We start from the raw sequence: 21,565 nt of genomic DNA on the forward strand, positions 1-21,565 counted from the left end.
AGTCCCCGGTCGTTCCGAAATCTGGTTTTTTATTTATTTGGGTAATCTCTTCGCCAGAACTCGGCTCGGATGTGTGGTGTGGTGTTTGGCGATTCGAGCGATTCGTGATATTTTGTCTCGGCACAGGAGATGCAAAGCTTTTCTTTCCGGCTGGAATACCTGATTTATCAAGTGAGGAGTCGGGTTGATTGTATTCACTGCCTTAGGTTCAAATTACCACGGTTTAGAGTGACAATTCAGTCATCTGTCTGGGAATTACAGTTTGTCTCTTGAAGATGAGCCCCCCGGGTGTTCAAGAGTGACTGAGATGATAGCCTTGATGGGCTGTTGGATCATCCTATCTCGTTCTGAACATGATTCTACATGGAGAGTGGCAGAATAATGAATCATTTATAGCGTTTTAAAGGCTTCGTCTGCGGTACTTCAAAAGTCTTTCCCTTTCAACCCACACCCAAGAAGATATCAAGACGAATTTCTTATATCTTAGCAGATAGATGCGGAAAGTCTGGTAAAAGTTTCCATAATAGAAATCCGAACAGTGCGTAGAGCAGGCCCTCGAAACTGAGATATTATCGATGGAAGGCTTGGAGCACTTACCTATACCCCTCGGCACTCATGTTGGCACGGGCAGTGGCGAGCGCCTCAAGCTTGAGGATCTCGAGAAAACTAGGCAAGTCGTTACAGGATGGGAGCTCCTGAAGGTATGCAGCCCAATAAAAAATGAGAGGGGATTCAGCATCAAGGGCTGGCTGATATGTGTTGAAGGGGAACTGGCTGGGGGAACGATGAAGATAGTTGAACGTCCGACTTCAGAAAATCAATTTGGGAAGTTCCGCTACGATCCTGTGATGGTAGAGCGGGAACGTAGATATCGTCAAGCAACGGGACAACAACGTATATCATGGGAGTATGACGTGGGCAATGGGTTGGATCCTCTCCATGGGGCGTGAGGGGAAGGCTTCTGGGATCCACAAGGGAAATCACAAGAATGACTCAAATGATTCTATGGCACGGATTCATTTCACAAATGGCTCGCATGCGTGAATTATGGAATTCGAACCGATGTTTTCTCATATTGTTCTATAAGAACCCTCACTTGCTCGGCAAACCATTTCGCTAAAGACATGAAGCTAAAGACAACTCCTGGTAAACAACCAGACACATCCACCTTCACACGCTCGAAATGGAACGCTGGCCTCAAGTACCACGCGGTTGTCACGTCGGGACAGGAAGCGGCGAACGTCTCAGAGCCGGCGAACTCATCCGAACAGGAAAAGTGATCACTGGGTATGAGGCTCTGGAGATGTTCAGCACGGTAGTAGGTGGCCAAGAGTTTAACATACAGACTTGGCTGGACGGCTTTGAGAGTGAGCTGCAAGCGGGGGCTATGATCATGGTCGAGCGCCCGACTCTGCAGAATCAGTATGGGATATTTAGATTCAACCCCCGGCATCCCTGGAATATCGACGGTCACCCTCAGGGTCTTACTTCAGGTGCTGATCATATAGTGAAGGCTGGTTTGGATCCCGGTCATGGGTAAGGAGGAGATTTGCAGGGTCTTGGGCGTCTCGAGATGGAGTGGGAGAAGAGATGATATGGAATTGGCGTGGCTTTATAATGCACCTCAATCTCAGACGAAGAGGCCGTTCAGTGAAGTTGCGAGATGTTAGCCTGCTAGAGACACCAACATCGAGACTTTCCATGTGCTCTCCATTTCTATGAACCTCATTCCCCAGCTTTGGTGTCTGTATCACATTCGCTGCGCACTTTTTGCTGTTATTTGATTTGTGTCGTTCAAACGGGGATTCTTGCAGCGGTCGATAAATGGTTGGAAAGTGTTACAAACCTTCCACTTGAATCGTAAAGGGGCTCGCTAAAGCTCCAACCCCAATACCCCAGTCCCTCTAATACCCATCTTTCTTTGCCACAGCCTCAGCCACACCCCACAATCCAATCACAACTAGAATGATCGTCAATGCCGACAAAACGTGTGGCATTGAAAATAATCAGCGCGTTGAGGGGGCAACCGGGCAACTTTTCAGATGCATCGCGCTTCGGGCCGGCGCGTCTTCCGCACGCTGCGAATTGCATCTCCAAGGTCACCTTTAGCAATCAATTGAGCTGCGCGCTGCGCTTTGCAGCACTCCAATGTGCGCTTTGGCTGGAATTGAACCTCAACGTTACTGTCGCTCTTTTCATTGCACATTTCTTGGTCGTTCTTTCCCAATTCGTGCTTATCAAAAGCAATATACCCAGTCTCGTTTCAGTGCTTTCCCTGCGAACCTGACCTCACCTCCACCACACTCTTTGAAACCCCGCAGATCTCAAAACTCAAGGCATTTGGTGGACAATATATCCGACCTTTATCGTGCTGCCTTTCACTCAATCATTCCTTTTCAATTTGCTGCGTATCAGAGCCTAAATCGCACGACCTCGTCTCCTCGAGACGCAACCTCGCCTTCATCACCTTCCCAGATCTTTGCACCTCTCAAACCTCCTGCTTCTCGGCCAGACCATACCTTCACGCCAAGTCGTACTCATAATTTCAGCACAATGCCTCGAACTTGATAGCCTCTTCTCGATACTGCCAGCCAGAAATCCAATTCCTCATCTTGGCTTGGGAACATCCCTCGAATCAACCGGTGCGCCTTTGCATTTCGAAAGCCTCGATTGCTCTTTCCAATTGGCTCTGAACGCTACAAACGTATCAAATTCTTTGCTCCGATCCACGACCACGAAAGCCGATCTCTTGTTCATTCCATCTCGTCCACCGAACACGAAACTATTTGCTCACATCCTCTGCAATTCGCTGCATGACAACACTTCCTTCGAATGAAATCCCTGTCCGCAAACGAACTTTTGGATACACTCCTTAAAACATATATTTATTGGGCTTGATCGCATGGATATGGCTTGGAACATCAAACACAATGACACCCGAGCCTCAAACCCCGAGTAAGACAGAGCAGCAAGACCTATTCGACACAAAATTGGACTTATTGAGCCGGGAATGGGATTTGGGAATCAAGCCGAAGACCAATTATTCGCCGGAAAAGAGAGGGAGAAGCTTGAGCGACCAATGTATCGAAAAGATCCGATTCCTTCACTTTAAGAAGGCGTTTGATCCTGCTCTCCTACGATTCAGGGAGCAGGCCACCATTCTATACAGTGGATGGGTTCACAAACCCAAAGCGGAGCGTGGTGTTGTCCCAGAGGCGACACGAAACAAGCCCAGGCCAGTCACGGAAAGAGAACGTGTCCAACTGCTCAGGCTACTCCTCGGGATCTTGAAGGAAGACATGTCAAAATGGATGGCAGAGAATACACCATCTCCAGCGCGATTCTTAGGCAGCCAGGAGGTTGACGATAGCCCACTTCCACTTTCGTTGGGCCCAAAACCGAACAGTGATCCAAAACGGCAACGGGATGAGGAAGTCTTCTCTAAGGCTCCCATCATCTTCAAGAAGCCACGAAAACCGGACGCTCCTCAGCCAATTGCAAGCAGTTCTAAGGCCCCGGAGTCACTTGCTCCCGGCTCCATGCCTCCCCCTGAGGTCAAATCGGCGAATACGAGCTTTGCCTCGGATGCGTCCAGTATTTTCTCTCGCCGCCCATCGTATAATAGCTCATGGCAGCCCGGTACTCAGGAAACCGTCCCTGAAGATGAACTCATACCTCACACTCAAGCCGTAAAAGAATCGTTCATATATCCGCAACCCGACAAGGAATCTAGCACCGACTACGGCACCAGTAGCTTTGAGGAGCGAATGGCGGATGTAACAGAGGAGGCTCTTGGTATTGAAGCCGCAAGTCCTGAACCCCGACTAGACAGCCAAGCGGACGAAGGAGAGGGCGAAGGACTTTCACAAAATTTGTCAGGTATGGTGTTCGGTGATGGTACCCTTCTCGATTCGGAGAAGGAGTTCCAAGATAGTCTGCTCGATTCAGAAAAGGCGTTTCAAGACAGCCTGCGACAAGTGTTTTGTGAGTCTCCTCGAAGCATGAATCTACACCTTCGCTAACTCTATCTGAATAGGCGAATTGCCTTTCTCCCTGGAATCCGCTTCTTTGCGTGTCATTTATGAAATTACTCGAGTTTGCCTTCACGCCAACGTCTCTTTTACTGTGATCGATTTTCCTGAACCAGCTATTTTAGACGACTACAACATACTTTGGAGATTTCTCAAAGGTGTGCCAGCCCTGGACGGGAAGTCTTTCCCCGAGAGATGCTCAGAAACTATTTGGGATATGGCGTCCGGTTCGGGCGACATTGCTCATGGATTCCGGGGAATAGTATTCTCTGGATCTCTTCGGTTCAATACCGAATATCCCAGCGCTCCTCTGTTTCGATTTGTACTCGAGCCTATGAAATTGGACCTCTCTCATAGGTTAGAGCGACGATTTGGCCACGATCGCTTCTTTGAAATCGACATGCCGAACCTAATAGGACGAAATCTGCCAAATTCACTGAATGCTCTGGGAAGTCGCGGGCCTGAGATCATCCATCATTGGCTTGTCTCGTCTAAACATCCTCTTGTTGGCAGATATTGGCAGCCGTTTTTCGTGAAATCTGTTGAAAGAAAGGCGCGGAAGCGTGAAGCCAAATCCGAAGAGGACGAAGTTGCTGCCGCGCATCGGCTCTACTTCTTTGCTGTCGACAGCCATGGATACCAACAGTCCGAATGGGATGTTCGGACTATCGAACAGCTCCTTAATGCTATTAGGCCAAGTGAGGAAAACATGTCTCAGTCCTTCTTGAAGTTGTTCACCAGGACGTCATTAGCTGTTTCCCGAAATTCGGCAGCGGTCGTGTTGGAACCTAATCAGATACATCACTTACCAGATATTTTGTGTGGGAAAGAGGTCATGACAGATGGAGCAGGTCGAATCTCTAAGTCGTTGGCTATTAAGATTGCCACTAAGCTAGGTCTCACAAATCTTCCCAGCGGTTTCCAGGCGAGAATTGGAGAGGCGAAAGGCTTTTGGTCAGTCGGTAACAGCGAACATCCTGGGGACTGGATCGAAATTTATGCGTCCCAGTGTAAATGGAAGTCCAACCCGAGCGAACAGAGCCATCCTAGCAATCGAACTTTGGACGTTCTTCGGTGGTCTAGCCCACTGAAATCGGCAGATCTTAACCTCCAATTCCTGCCTCTTCTGATAGAGGGATCGAAATCCCCTGCCAAGATGAAAGAAGCACTCGCTGCACTCTTGAACGAGGGCCTCGAGAAGGAATTACTTGCAATCCAGTCAGCAATGGACGACCCCCAGTCCTTTCGTCAATGGCTTCGGCAGAGTCATTCTAATATTAGTGAGCGACTGAATGCAGGCATGGTTCCTTACAGATCTGGCTTGCCCGTTGCAATTGGAGAACGGCTCAATATGCTCTTGGATGCTGGTTTCGAGCCCAAGAAGCTGCACTTCATGAAGGACTTGGCATTAAAAGCTTTCGAGAATAAGTGCCTTGATCTGCAGAAGAAGCTGAACATTACCGTCGGACGGTCGACCTACGCTTACATGGTGCCCGACTTTTCTAGCAGTCTAGAGCCTAACGAGGTGTTCCTCGATTTCTCGAGCTTTGCAGACAACGTATCTGGCTTTGCGGGTACACTACTGAACGGCGTCGATGTTCTGGTGGCGAGATCGCCTGCTCATTATCGCTCAGATATCCAGAAAGTGAAAGCTGTCTTCAAGATTGAGCTGATAGGCCTGAAAGACGTAATCGTTTTCTCTACCAAAGGTAATCCTTCGCTTGCTGCGAAGCTCTCTGGCGGAGACTACGATGGCGATATCGCAGTAAGTTTACCTCCCTGAGCACGTTTTCCTCCTCAGATGCGTTGTGCACATATATTCGGAGTGAACGGCCGTTGCCACCTCATCCTCACCATTAAGACAATGCTAACTCCGATATCATCTAGTGGGTCTGCTGGGAGCCTACTCTTGTGGACAATTTTGAGAACGCAGAAGTTCCTGAATGCCCTGATCTTGTCAAGGAGGGCCTTATCAAGCAAGATCTGACCACATACGAACAGCTTATTGCCAGGCATGTAGATCCAACAGCAGTATTTCTCACGAAATCCTTTGCCTTTAATATGCAACGGTCTATGTTGGGCATTTGCACTGTTTTCAAAGAACATGTTGCCTACACGCAAAGTCTTCAAGGCAAGCACAGCACAAAAGAAGTAGTCTGGTTGAGTACCCTACTCAGCTGCCTTGTCGATCAGTTGAAGCAAGGTTATTCATTTACGGAAAATGACTGGAACCGCTTCAAGGAATTGGTAATCAAATTCACCCCTCTGAGACCCAAGTATAAGAACGACGATGGGCACTTTGAAAAGAATGCTGAACACATCATTGACCAATTGATGTATACGGCGCACCGGACTATCAAGAACTCGATCGAAGCCTTCCACAAAAGGCTTCCAAACCCACCACATTGGGACCCAGATCTAGTTACTTATTACAAGTGGGCGAGAGGAAAAGCCGAAACAGAACCGGAATGGAAGACTCTTCTGAATGGCCTGGACAAGGACATCATTACATTGAAAGTGGAATGGACCCGAAAATGGCCGCGAACATCGAGAAGTTTCCAACATGGCGAAGAATCCAAGGCTGGCTTCGCGCAAAAAACTGACGAGAGCTATGCAATGTTTCAGACCATTCTTCCGAAGACGGTTACTGCTCTCTCTCAGTCGCTGTTGCGCGATTGTTACGACGTAGAAGTGTCGGATTGGGCTCACCTCAGAGCTTCCGCGCTCTTCTATTCGTACCACCTTATAAAGACGGAGATGTCAAGGTTCGTCTGGTTTATGGCTGGCAAGCAACTGACAGCCCTGAAATGCTATTCCCGCGGCGGATTTCCACCTGCCATCACGCCAGGAATGTACGCCATGCTGAAACCGGATGCAGAGTATGTGAGAAGAGCCAAGGCTAACGAGCTGGTGTGGGATGAGAGTATGAGTGTCACGAATGCGGATGAGATTGAAGATCTCGGGGACGAGTGAGTGACAACCAACTTAGAACTGGTATTGACAAGGGGAATCTGACTGGTGTGCGTTTACTTTGGGAGGTGGGGCGTTACTGATAGGTTCGGGTCTCACGATTTTGGCGACGGAACTTAATTAATGGGTCTTAGTGTATAGTTTCTAGATGGAGAGAAAGAACTCGGATCTGGTGGGAACTGGTTGGGATCAGTCGAACAGGAATGGGTACTTGTAATGGATTTTCTATGGAGGAAACGGAATTGGCGCTTTAATTTTTCTCCAATATTTGGTTCCATGGCCTGGAATTGTTAGGGATCTTTTGTATAGTATATTTTTAAGTGGATGTCTCCTTTCATGGATGCATCAGGGAACTACATCGGATCGGATTTACTTTCTCCCAGCGCCAACCGCAGCAGCCTGATTGGTTGGCACATAATGTCGAAAAGTTTGAAGCTCCAAATGAAAATCATCTCCTGTACAAGCCCACGCGACAATCCATGTCGGCCGGAATCCGACATTCCAGCCTCCTGCTGAGAAAATACGATTGGATCTTCTGCGAATATATCAATGTACAGCAACGCGGCCTCAACATCAACAGGGTTGTGGGCAAGAACCACGAGCCAAAGGCGAATTCCACACCAGAAGTCAATAGGGTTGTTGTCAACCCAACGTCTGCGAAGCCTCTCGTCACGCGATTGGATGCCGTCCTTTCCTCAACCCTCTCTGCAAGTACTCTCAGAGTTGCTACAGCTCAAGGGAAGCCTACGAAGAGAAAGCGATCGCAAGGTCTCCGCATTTTGAAGCTGCCTACGGGCTCTGCAGAGGGAATCCGTATCATCAGGGTCACCACAGATGTACCGACAGCGCCGAAACCTCTCCTCAGACGGGTGAACTCCACAAAGCGATCTCGAGGCCTCATTATAAAGGCTCAATCAAAGTCGAGCGCGCCTGCGGCTACGGGGCTGTTCTCCTCTGAGACTGGAATCCCATACACTATCTCGAGGCGCTATGAGGAAGCGACACCCGCCAAGGCCTCCGCCGAAAAGGGACTGCGAGACCTCAGCCTCCGGAGGAGAGTGACTTCCGCAGAGCGAGTAACGCCTAAACCTGTCAGCAAGCAATCACAAACTGTCCGCTTCCGAAAAGTACCTGCGGATTCGAATCTGTCTATCGAATATGCACTGGAGCACGCCTTTCAAAAAATGAACTTCAACAGATTGGAAGATCGGCCCCTCGTCCGAAGAGTGGAACGCCCCTCAATTACGAAAACATACTTGGCTGCTCCAGAGCGACCAATACCAAGGGGCCGCCTCCAGCGTATTAAGCCTCCGAGAATCAGAAAGCATTTGAGCACACCAGCGAAAGAGCAACCCATCGTATCAGAGAAAGCACACGAAATGGCCCAAGAATTCGATCAGCCGAGACTGGAGTCCATTGCAGCAACGCAGCCAGAAGTCTTCTCCAGTAGAGTGTTCTCACCAGCCAAGACGAAGATCATCAAATACGACAGCTTACGGCTGAGAAAGCACGCAATTACATTGCCAACATTTGTCCCACTCCTCATTCGCAAAGTCAAGGGGCACGTCGAGGCCAGGAAGGTGAAAAGCTTCGCTGACATTGGGGAGCAAACGGCCCAACAACCTGAACAAGAAGTCAAAGACGGGCGCGCGATAGATTTCTCAGACATCTCTGAAGCATCGGACCAACGAGTAGTCATCCAACCACCTCAAGTCCAGGTCAAAGTTAGGCGCGCGATAGGCCTCGAGGATGTTCCTGAGGGAGTTGGCCAACCCACAGTCGACAGACGAATTAAAATTAATGCCAAACGATTTGAAGTTATTAAGGGCAAAGACAGGCGTGCAACCCGCTCTAACGATGTTCCTAAAGGAGTACAACCGCTAGTCATCAAACGACCTCAGAATATCGTCGTTCAGAAAGTCCCCACATCACCAAGTCAGCCTCTCGAGCCTCAGTCAGGAGTTCAGGACTCTCCTTTGATAAGACGTTTTGTATCATCGTCTGTGTATCCAATTCCAACTGAAGAGACGAAGAACCTCTCGGCGTTGGCACCTGAACGGGACCCAATGGAGCAACATGAGCTCGCAAATATAGAACATTGGAATCCATCCGAACGCATCGAGCGTGCTATCGAGTCCGCGGCTGCGAAGCGATTACAACGGGACTCGTGGCTAACGCGCAAAGGCGACGTGCGACTGGCGATCAGCTTGCTATTTTCGCCCAGGAGTCTGAAAGACGTTGAGAGGTTGAGGAGGATGTACAATCCCAATAAGGGAGAATTCGGGAGTTTCAAGGTCCTTCGACGGCTTGAGGTGGGCAATTACACAGAGTATAATAGGATATTGGCGTCTTTCGCGCAGAGCTGGAAGCCCTTTGATTTGAAGTTGAACGAACCGGCACATTTCACGACAAAGTCGAGGTACAGGGTAGGCTTTCAGTTGGACTCCGAAAAAATTGAGCAACTGGAGAGGAACCTGTTGGAAAGTGTGAAGAGTTTGCCCGGTACCGCTAATGTGGGCCGGCGTAATACAAGAGACAACGATGAGCTGAGAGTGATGGTTATCAATGGGCTTGTAAAGGAGGCTGAGGAGGCGATTCATCTGATGGAGCTCCTGGACCTGGAGCACAAGGGAGGTCTTCAAAACATCAGGGTAGAGGGGTTGGTGTTGCATGGGTACCTCGTGGGTGGAGACAGCCTCTTCCCTCCCCCGAAGGAATTTCGGTTCCCTGGAGCAGAGTCCCAGATTGCTCGGATTCCCGGAGGCTTCGATCAGGTCTCACAACTTGAGATCTGAACGACCGAGTATGATATATCGGGGCGGCAGCGAGTTGCCGAAAATCCAGGAGGATGCATATCCCAGTCCAGCCTTCACCAAAGGTCGAAGTCACCGAGATTTCCTAGATATCAACACGACCTGGCATTCCGAGCACGAAACCACCCTCTGACTCTCGTCGTGCTGATAAACGCTTGAGAGGATGATCCGGACACGAAGAGACGGGGCTGGAGCAATCTAGAAGTGTATTATATTGTACAAATAGTGTACATATTACCGTGCATCAAACGGCTACAACCTATCATTCACTTTATTGGTGAGTGGAGAGGAAAGCACGGGAAAGCCATGGTCTACCCAACTCGCGGCCAGATTACCCCCAACCCCACCAATCAATCATAGACACCGCAGGAGGCATTTCTTGGCCCAAGAATTCAAGTTTCGAAATTATATACCCAAATCCTCTATCAAACCATATCATCCTCTCGGGATTTTCTCACATCCCTCATTATCTCCACAGTAGTGCTGAACATAATCCCCTTCTCTTCATCGTTGTCGCCATAGTGGTATCCACTGCCAATCGCTTTCTATCCACCTTCAACTCTGTTCTCCAAATTTTCCATTGCGATCACATCCTCAAAGCTGTCGACCGACCCATCCTTCACATCCACGCTCTTCAGATACCCGCTCTTGCTCCCGCTCCTCATACTCCTACTCAACCTGAACTTCTTGTTCTCCCCGTGAACCCGAGAGAAGTTGGTGCCTGATCTCATATGGCCAAACCTCAAGTTGGACTGATAGTAGTCGGTTGCTGATTTATCCTTCAGAGAAGAGAAGAGAGGTCTGAAGGTCGAGGCGGCCATGCAGCAGATCCCGATTGCCGGCTCGATCATAGACCAGATGGACACGTTCGAGACTGCGAAGAGGAAGTCAATGGTTAAGTTGACCAGACGCACATACTCGATCCTAATGATCACTGTGAAGCCCGCGCTATGTTCTCTCAATCAGTCTGGCTTCAAGGTACGATTACAAGCCGAAGGGGACAACGTACATGATACCCAAAGCGAGCAGGGCCCCAACAACCATCTTGGCTTTACGATTCATCTTCAGATTCCAGATGACGAAAATCGGCAGGACGCCAAAAATTAGATCGGTGATGGCAGCGAAGACAGCGTACGAGATCGTTATGTTCTGTACCGTGGTAGCGGGGAAACATTTCCCAATTTGTCCGGAGAACTGCAGCCAGAAATAGCTGACCGGATTGCATTGCACGATGACGAAGATGAAGTAGACGAGTGTGAGGAAAGTGATGGTGGCCATGGTGATCTTGATGATCCAGAGGTGCAGTTTCCGGATGCAGATTCGCAGGAGGTAGAAGCCGATTGAGAGGCGGATGAAGATTGTTGTGAGGGTGTAGAAGATTTCACCGACGAAGAAGAACTGCCCTTGTTAGTGGGGTTGGAGGGGAGTGGATGGTAAATGAGGTGGAAGAGGAGTGAGTGAAGAAGGTATCGGGAGGCAAAGGGGAAATACGAACCTGCATGGCAATTGGGATATCGGTGGGTTCGATGTTTGCTAGATGTTGGCCGTTTCCGTGCAGTGCTGACAGTAATGCCGAAAGGACAAGAACTGTATATGTGATCTGGTCGGATCAGCCGGTTTTCAAGAGAAAATCTGGCGCGAAAGAGGCTCACCTGGCTGGCAACGAAGAGCCAGTCTTCGACCTTCCACATCTTCAACATTATCCATCGCACATATATCCGCATGCAGAAGAAGAACCAGGTAACCACCAACGGGACAATACAGCTGACTACCAGTCCAGGCCCAGCTCCTTCGCCGATATACTTCACCATCCCGATGGCGGGGTAGCGAGCGACACGCGTTGCAAGCAACCGCCTTGAGCAGACCACGGAGATTGAATTATTAAACAAGCAAAAGAAGGTTCAGACAAGAAAAAAACGGACGAACACGATCTGATATATAGTTTCACCTATAGTCGGTCCGATCCAAAAGCGACAAAACGGTCACTCTTTTATACCCATAATAACTTTTTAACTATAACCCTAATTAATTTATACGAAATAATACAATTATAGAATAGAACCAGGCGAAAAATACCTATTAATCAGATTTTAATATAATTTGTGGTTTATTAATAATTGAGGCTTAAAGTATATAGACTCTTTTTACTTTTTTAATTTTTCTTTATATAAAACACAAATATATTTACTTACTAAAATTATATAAGCCCGGACTTTAGAAAGAGATTATAGTATCTCACTAGCCTTATTATTAATATAATAATAATAATTAAGCCTTATAAGCTTAAATAAATCTTTTTAAATATTATTATAAAATATATAATAATAAAATAATATATAAATAACTAAGATAAATAAGCTATATAATAATACTTATAAGTATAATTAATTTCTAAGAATTAATTCTAATAAAAAACTAATTAATACTTCTTTTTAAAACTAAAAGCTTTTTCTTATATATTTTCTAATATTTAATTAAATATATAAAGCCTTTTATTTAATTAGAAAATATAATTTTATATAATTTATATAATTTCAATTATAAGTTTTATTTAAAATAGAAAACTAGATTTATAATATTTAATATTTATTTATATATTATTATATATATTTATTTTATTAATTTTTATTTTTATTTTTATTTTTATTTATAAATAAATTATTATTTTATAAATTTAAAAGCTTAGAAAAGTTAATTTAATTTTTTAGTTTATTTATGAATTCGTTTTTAGGAATTTTCTAAATATTTCTAATATATAGCTAATTTCGAATTTATAATTATTATTTAAAAAGAAAATATTATAAAATAACTTTTTTTTTCTTATTAATTAATTTTCTTTTCTTTTAATTATAATATTATATTTAGTTTCTTTTTATTTCTTATTATTTATATATTTAATAAATATATATTATATTAATTATTAAATATTTCTCTTAAATAATACCTAATTTAATAAGGTATTTATATAAATAACTAAGAATAGTTTTATTTCTAATACTTTATTAATTATAAATTTAACTAAAATACTTATATTAAAACTATAAGCTATATTATAAAGTTTTAAAATTAGAATACTTTTAATAATACTTTTATATTTAATAGAGATTTAATAAATAATATTAATATATTTAGTTTTATTTATTAAAACTGAAATATATTTAATTTAGAAAAAGAAATTTCTATTATTTGTAAATAGAATATTTCTAAAAATAATTAAATATAAGAATTTCTTTATTAGCTTTATAAATTTTAATTCTTTAGTAATATTCTTAATTTATTATTAAATATATTTATTAAATGCTTTTATAGGAATTTTTAATTATTTAATTATTTAAATAATAATTAATAAGTTATATAAAGCTTTTAATTAATAAACTAATAATATATGTAAAGATCGCAGAGTAGGGAGTTGCATTAAATAGTAAAAGAGTTAATTAAAACTAGCTAGAAAAGAGCTTGAGTGAAGTATAAAGCTTCAGGAAGTGAATATACAGATCCTAACTAAGCGGAGCAATTGCGCTAGCCCTAATTCAGTAATTCTCACTATAATATACCCCCAGGAAGGCACGATACCGTATTCTACCTGTTCTACCTAATTAGAGAGCTTTGAAATAGCGAAATTCGTCCGATATATAGAGTTTATAAAGCCGTATTAATATTCCGATCTAAATAGGCTTAGTATATATCATTTCCCCAGATTACCGAATTCCAGGGGAACCCTATATAAACCCCCTCTTTTTACTAACTCCAGAGCCTCTAATTAAATGCTCTTCTTTAATACTCTTCCAGAAATCTTTTCTCAAGCTTCTAATTATTATAAACATGGCTTTTACCTCTTTTCGCACTACTATTAAGTTAATTCCGGCTTATAAATCCAAGGTATTTTTAATCCAAAATATGTTCTTATTTTACCTTTTATTAACTTTAAATAGTATTAAGTAGCTTGCAAGTCTGCTATAAGTATAGCTCTTGACTATTAATATAAAGCTTACTTTTAATAGAATATTAAGGTTCAGATCCCTATAATATCTTCTAATACTCCTAGTACTTTTTTACTAAAGGTAAAGAAGTCTATACTAAAGCCTTATACTTCTTATCCTGCTTATACTAGTCTTAGAGAGATCCCTTATATGGGTTATTATAAGTTCTTTATACTATTCTAAAGCTCGTTTTGACTTAATATAGTTTTATTTGCTTTAAAGAATAAGAGTAATAGTTCTTGCTATAATATTATTAGCCGAGATTCTTGTTACTAGAAATATATTTCTGGTTATTTTTATTTAGCTATTCCGATCTCTTATATTCCCATTATATAGCTCTTTCTTATAGAACTTCCGATTACTAAAGATATTATAAGCTTTCTTTTCTTGATTCTCTTTTATAGATTCTGACTATTTTAAAGTATTTGTTCGCTTTTAGATACTTTATTTATATTATATTTGAAATTACTAAATCTAATAAAGAAAATAGTAATAAAAGCTTTTTTACTAAGGTTTAAAAGGCTATTAATAGAAATAAGAAATAGTCTAATTAGGTAAAGGGCCTTTTATATAAGCTTATTAATACTATAGTAAAATACCTTTAGATCTCTTACTATTAGCTCTTAAGCTTTATTATTTTAATAGATTTTATAAATAAAAGATATAAATAAAAGCCTCTTTTTATATTATTTAATTATTTTAATCTTTGCTTTAATATCCTAAAGATTTAATAAAGCTCTAAAGTTCTCGAATTTAAATCGAAATAGATTTTTTATAAGTCTATCTACAGATATATTACTTATTTAAAGATATATAACTTGAAATATATCTTTATTATACTCTTAATATAGCTATATATTCTGAATATTAATATAATAGAGCTTTATAATAATTCTTTTATTCTCTCTAATAATTAGTTAAATAATTTGCTTATTATTATAGAATATAGTTTAGAGCTTTCTAAGATCTAAGCTTAGATTCCTAAATAGCCTCTAGAAAGCTATAGTTTCCTTTATTATATAAGTAACTTTATATATTTCTGATTTAGTTAAAGAGGTAATTATAGAGCTCTATTAAGCGGCTTTTTATAATATTAAATCTCTAAATAAAGAGATTATATATCTATAGCTTAATTATTATATATCTAGGTTATTTATATATAAAGTATTAGATATAATCTATAGTTATATTTCTTTATATTTCTTATTATATTAAATTACTAGAAACCGGGTTCTAAATAGGTATTAGAAAGCCTAATTTATAGCTATAAAGTGCTCTAAAGTAGGGTTTATTAAGAACTAAGAAAATACTAAAGTAGTAAAAGCTATATCCGGTCTAATTATAATTATAATATAAAGTAGTAATCTAATTTTTTCTTAATATACCTTAATTTAATATAAATAAGCTTAATTACTATATCTTTAAAAATTAATTCCAGATAATAAAGTACTATGGTACTTCTTATCTACTATCCTAAACCTCTTAGTAATCTTTTTAATATAGGTATTATAAACTAGTCAGAGTTTTTTAGTCTTCCGATTTCTAATTATATGAATTCCCTGGAATTACTTTATATCTCGCATATTATAAAGCTCGTAAATTATCTTAATCTGAGTAATAATTAATTAAGTATATACTTCGTTATTCTTATAATAAAGTACTTAAAAGTTATTTATATAAAAAACTATAAAAATCTTATAATCTATATTTATATAAATATAGAACTCTTTATTAAGTCCCGAGAGTCTAATTCTCTTAAAAGTATTTATTTAGTACTTGTACTATAGAGTAGAAGAGTCTTATAACCTATATAGAGCTCGATTTACTTCTATTATATATCCTAGTATCTTGAAATTATCCGGTAGCTTATATATTATTATAGGCTTATTAGAATCTCTTTCTATATTAATAAATATATTTATAATATTAAATTACTTTATTTCTAGATTAAAATAAGTTATAATTATACTAGCTATTTAAAAAGACCTTATTATAAATATAGTAATATATGTAAATAAAAGTAATATCTCTTTTTAGAAATCTTTATAAACTACTAGCCTTAAGTAATACCGAGTAATATATTTATTAGAATTAATTTTATATATAAATACCTATTTTAAAGAGATTAGAAATATACTTACTTTATTACTAGGAATAATTCTCTAGTAATTTCGAGCTTTAAAGTTATTAATCTCTAGTTTAATATCTAATTTAAAGTATTCCCTAACTAGATACTTCTCTAGATTATTTTATATCTTTAGAGCCTTTAGAAGATTATTAATATGAATTTTTCTTATTATTATATTACCCGGAGTACTCTATTCTAGATATGCTCTTAATTAAACTACTATTATAATTATAGTATATATAGTCTTATAATTAAATTCCTTTTTATAATTCTCTAGCTAATTAGGCTAGAAAGACCCTAAAAGAAACTCTAAGTAATTAATCTAATTTAATTTACTTATTATTTATAGTAGTATACTTATTATAGTAATTATATTACTACTAGCTTTACTTAAATCTTTGTTCTAATTATTTCTCTTATATAAGTATATTTGGATTAACCTATTTCTGGTTTTAATAATTAGCTTTCTTATCTATTTTCTCTTTAGTTTTACTATTTAATCTTTTACTTTAGCTAAGCTATTTACTCTTTCTATAAAGAATTCTCTTATTTCTATTAAGCTATTTACTTGTTTTATAAATAAGCTTCCTGCTTTACTTATAGGAGCTTTTAGTAGATCTTATTACTAGTTCTAAAAAAATTCTTTCCTGCTTTTATTAGTTTAGTATATTTCCCTAATAGTTCCGGTATATTCTATTATATTTCTCTCTATAGTACTAAGCCTTCTTAAAAGCTTAGTACCTTTATTTCTATTATTTCTAGGCTCTAATATACTTTCTGGCTCTGAAGTATTTTATAAAATTATAAGTTCTATTTCTAGTAAGGCTATAAAGCTTCTTATTTCTGAGTTATAACTTACTAGTATACTCGTAAGCTTTTTTAATTATTAGTTTATTTACTTATTATTTCCTAGTTTAAGCTTATTTTCTATTTACTCTAATAAGCTATTATATTATAATCTCTTATTCTTAAAAATTAATTTAGTATCCTAAATCTTATTTTCTAAGAGTAGTTCTACTATATTTTTTATAATCTCTATACTATAGCTTTTAGTATATTTATAATTCTTTTTATAAAGAATATTCTTATTAAATATAATATTATATATAATAATTACTTTATTAAATACAGGAACTCAGATTTTATAAATATTAGATATAATATATCTAATTAAATATTTAATATACCCGTATAGTATAACCTTAAATACTTTCTTATTTTGTTTTATTTTATAGTCCTTAATTATTAGATATATCCTAGAATTATATATATAGATCCTATTCTAATTAGGCCTGAAATTAATTATTATTTGAGCTATAAGCTCTGGGTTATACTAATAGAAATAATTATAGAACTATAAATTAAGTACTTTATTTAGTATTCTCTAGTAGTTTATATATAAAAGGCTTTAATTATATAAGTAAATTGCGGCTATAGAGTTCTCTGGCTATAGCTTTTCAGGCAAATTAGTTATTAAGTATATTATAATAGCCTTATTTATAATCTCTTACTTTATTTACTTAGTATTATTATTTAGCTTATATATATATAAAAGAGAAAGCTTGATTTTAATATCTTCTTTTTTTACCCAGATCTAATAAGCTAATATTTCTTAGATCAGAATAACTACTTTCTCCTAATTATACTTAATATAAGTAATTAAAAGATTATATTATTTATATACTTATTATTTAAAATTCCTAATTATATTAAATATTACTAAACTTTTTTTATTTAGTAAAAGATATTTAAAGGGCTTTTTATTAAATTTGTCCTTAATTATTAGAATCTAGCTTGAACTATTATAGCTATTTAAGTAATTAAATAAGTTCTATAAAATTCTCTAAAATAGTTAAATAAACTTTCTCTTAATTAGCCTATATGAGATTACTTGCCTAATATATACCTAAGTATAAAATTTATATATAATTCTTATTAGTTTATTAATTTTCATATTATATATATAATTAATAAGCTTTTATAAAGCTTTATAGGCTAAATACCCCGTTCTTATATATTATTTTTCTTCTAAATTACTTTTTGGCTTGAGATACTTTCTTAATCTCTTATACCGAGCTCTAATTAAATATTCGAGTATTAGAAACATAAGTATATCTTTAGTACTAATAAGAATTTCAAATAGAATATTAAAGTAAATAAAGAGTAGCTTATATTTAAAGAAAACTAAATTAAACCTATATTTTAATTATATTAATATTATATTCTCTTTATAATTTTCTAGTCTAATTATAAGATTATATCTATAATATTAAGCTTTCTTTTCTGCTAGGCAAGCTTTAGAAATAATATTTATATAAAACCCTTTAATAACTATAATATTATAGAGAATTAGATTTTTAGTATATAGTTTCATAAGTTTATTAACTATATTTTTAATTATATAAGTACTATATCTAATAATTAGAAAACTAGTTATTCCTGCTTTTATATAATTATTAATTTTCGCCTTAATAAAAGTACTAGAATTAATTAGATTCTTATTATTAACTAGTATAGTATAATAGGCTATACTTATTAAAAATCATATTATTTTAGTAGTTTTAAGGTTTAGGTTATATAATAAAGGCCGTAGCCTTTTATATATAACTTGCAGAAATTATATAAGAAAGCTAGTTTTTCTATAAACTTAGAAAATAATTCTTTATAAGTATTTAATTAATTAAGCTTTTATATACTATATACTATTTATACTTTACTATTTATATTTTTGATTTATTATTTTATTATTAAGTTATATTTTATACTCTAGTATACTTTATATAGATTTTTGTTTTATTATAATTTCTCTTTTATATATTTTATAATAAGTAATATAGAGAGAATAGAAACTTTATAGTTAAAGTAATACTCTTATAAAGTTCTAAGGGATATTTATAACGCGGATTATTAGCTTAGTAAGTTAGGAAAAAAAAGGGCTATTATAATACTTTAAGCCTAAGGCTAAAATATTAAGGATATATAAGTATTAATCTTAGTATCTTATATTAATTTCCGATATATCTAGTAACTTGGATACGAGTTAGCCGCAAGATATAGTTACTAGTATAATATATAGGAATAATAGAAATAGAGGCTAATTATAAAAGAAAAAGAAGCAGAGGAAATAGAATAAGAAAAATTATACTAAGATAGTATAAGTTAGACCTTAGTTAGAAACAGACTTTAGTACTCGGAAATAAAGTTATATTATTAATTTATTATTAATTTATATATTATTTTTAGTTATAATAAAGACTAGAATAGAAGTAGTATTAGTTTTAGTAAAAAAGCTTATTCCTAAGTCCGGAAAAGATATTTAAAAAAGGAAATACCCTTAATTTCAAGTAAAATAGTAAATAGGAATTAGAAATAAGAAATTATATAAATAAACTAGAGAAGCTTCTAGAGAAAGAAATAGATATTAAGTAAAGAAATAAAAGAGAATTCAGAAAAGTCAGAAAAATTAGTAAAATTATTTTTATTATTTTTATTATTATTTTTAATAGTATTAATAAATATATCTAGTTCGGTGAAATTAAGGGAAAATACTATAAGTATTAAGCTAAAGAAATAGGAAAGAGAATATAAATAATAGAAATAAAACTAGAAAAGCTATTATCTTATTACTACTAATACTAAATCTCAAACCTTAACTATATCTATTATTATTAACCGGTTTCTTTCTAATTCCGGTTTCTAAACTAAAAGATATATTTAAATAAGAAGTTAGTTCTTTAGGAACCTTATTAGTAGAAGCCTTAGATATAAAAACTCTATAATTAATTATAGAAGAAATTATTAAGATTAATATAACTAAGAATAAGTATATACTAATACCGGATTTAAACCTGCTATTTATAGAAGCTTCTAGAGTATTATAATTTCAGGAAAGCAATATCTCTATATTCTTGAAATAATATATAGATATATATAAGAACTATTATATTCCTAATAATACTAAAAGAGAGAGAATTATTTATTATATCTCTTCTATTTATAAGAATTAGATTAAGGCTATACCGGAATATTATACTAATAATCCAGGAAATTACTAGGAAACTAAGTTCTTTAAGGCCTTACTAAAGGAATTTCGAGAATATAACTAGGAAATACTTAAAATTAGCTATAACTTTCTTAATAAAATTATTATACGAGCCTAGAATAGAGAAATCTCTTCTAAATCTTATATTAATATATTTAATAAAGTATTAAAGAAGTTATTAAAGAGGAAAAAAAAATTACTTAGTACCGAGAATTTATAAGAGAATTATTTATTCTAGTAAGAGATTATATTCTTAAAAATATAAACTTTAAACCTATAAATATTTCTATTTATAAATATAGTAAGATATATAAGAAGGCAGTAATATTCTATTAGTATAAAAAAAAGAAATACTATTTTAATATTACTAATAACTCAAATATATCTAGACTTAGATAAGAATACTTAAATATAGTAGTTTATAATATAATTCCTAAACTAGAAAATCATTATTTCTTACTAATTCCTTCTATTATATTTCCTAAAGCTATTATAAATATAAGTAAGAAAAAAACCTAGCTTATAGCTAATTATATGAAATCTATTAAAAGTAGTAAACCTAAGGGAAATAATATTAACTAGCTAGTAAAAAGTTTAGAAAAACTATTTATTACTACTATAACTTAAAAGAACTTATAGAAATAACTTAATATAGCTATTATTATAATTCGGGAGAATATTTATAGCCTATTTATATAACCTAGTTAACTATAGCAAGCTTAATAATATTAATAGCCTAATAAATATAATTCGAGTCTTTAGGGAAAATATACTAGAAGTTATAATAGAGGTTATAGAGAATACTATAGTAGCTATAGTAATTAAGCTAGAATAGGTAAAGAGTCTAAATAACTATATTCTAGAAAAAGTTAGTCTCAAGTATAATTAGAAAATACTATTTAAGTTAATATAGCCTATAATATAAACTTAGAACCGAGAAAACGAATTTGCTATAGATATTATAATAGAAATAAGAATAATAATATTAATCCAGAATATATCTATATTTCTTAGTTCTATTACCTATTAATAAAAGAGCTTATAAATTATAAATATACTTACTAATTTAATAGAAAATAGTATAAAAGGCTATTTAAGCCTAGATAAGAAAGCATTTTCTTTTTCCTTACTAGTAAATACTAGTAATTTAACTAAATCGTTTTCTAAGTTTAAAGAGAAGAATTTAACTATAATTTAAATACTTAACTTAAAAATATCTAGAGATTAATAAAAGATACCTAGTTTACTAAGTAAGAAAGAGAAAAAGAAACTAGCTAACCAGGATTTATATATATAAGTAAGCAAGTTATATTAAGAGAATCTAAATAGCTACTTTACTTTAGAGGAAATTATATTAGAATTACTAATATTTCAGGTTCTGGAATTAATAAATAATATTAAGATTTAGTTATAAATAATATTTCTATTAATACTATAATAGGTTTCTTATTAAGGAAAAAGAGAAAAAAGATAGAAATAGCTAAAAAGGTTTTCCAAAAATAAGCCAGAATAAAAGAAAAGCTATCTTATATAAGAGGCCAGAAGAATACTATTCTAAGAAATAATAAATAAAGAAATAGCCTAGCTAAGAATATAGATAT

General features: G+C 36.1%; 3 protein-coding genes across 3 annotated transcripts; 2 read left to right on the forward strand and 1 right to left on the reverse strand.

Moving 5' to 3' along the window:
- Positions 1-2,749: 2,749 nt before the first annotated feature.
- K444DRAFT_134250 (uncharacterized protein) lies at positions 2,750-7,031 on the forward strand. Its single transcript, XM_024870486.1, has 3 exons — positions 2,750-3,984; positions 4,037-5,796; positions 5,919-7,031. Exons 1-3 carry the CDS (start codon positions 2,931-2,933, stop codon positions 7,002-7,004), a joined length of 3,900 nt encoding a protein of 1,299 aa, XP_024730939.1. The 5' UTR covers positions 2,750-2,930; the 3' UTR covers positions 7,005-7,031.
- Positions 7,032-7,480: 449 nt separating this feature from the next.
- On the forward strand, positions 7,481-9,796 carry K444DRAFT_634819 (uncharacterized protein; the record flags this gene model as incomplete). Its single annotated transcript, XM_024883796.1, has 1 exon — positions 7,481-9,796. The coding sequence occupies one exon, from the start codon at positions 7,481-7,483 to the stop codon at positions 9,794-9,796; it is 2,316 nt and encodes a 771-aa protein (XP_024730940.1).
- Positions 9,797-10,359: 563 nt separating this feature from the next.
- On the reverse strand, positions 10,360-11,625 carry K444DRAFT_540422 (uncharacterized protein; the record flags this gene model as incomplete). The annotated part of the gene is made up of 4 exons (XM_024875714.1): positions 10,360-10,762; positions 10,824-11,212; positions 11,310-11,414; positions 11,467-11,625. 4 exons carry the CDS (start codon positions 11,623-11,625, stop codon positions 10,360-10,362), a joined length of 1,056 nt encoding a protein of 351 aa, XP_024730941.1.
- Between the last annotated feature and the right edge of the window lie 9,940 nt (positions 11,626-21,565).

This window comes from Hyaloscypha bicolor (genome assembly GCF_002865645.1).
Source record: "Hyaloscypha bicolor E unplaced genomic scaffold K444scaffold_136, whole genome shotgun sequence".
Taxonomy (NCBI): Eukaryota; Fungi; Ascomycota; class Leotiomycetes; order Helotiales; family Hyaloscyphaceae; genus Hyaloscypha; species Hyaloscypha bicolor.

Coding starts and splice junctions, on each gene's coding strand:
- K444DRAFT_134250 (XM_024870486.1), top strand. CDS start 2,931: ATGACACCCGAGCCTCAAACCCCGAGTAAGACAGAGCAGCAAGACCTA. Junction 3,985..4,036: donor CAGCCTGCGACAAGTGTTTT/GTGAGTCTCCTC, acceptor CTATCTGAATAG/GCGAATTGCCTTTCTCCCTG. Junction 5,797..5,918: donor ACTACGATGGCGATATCGCA/GTAAGTTTACCT, acceptor GATATCATCTAG/TGGGTCTGCTGGGAGCCTAC.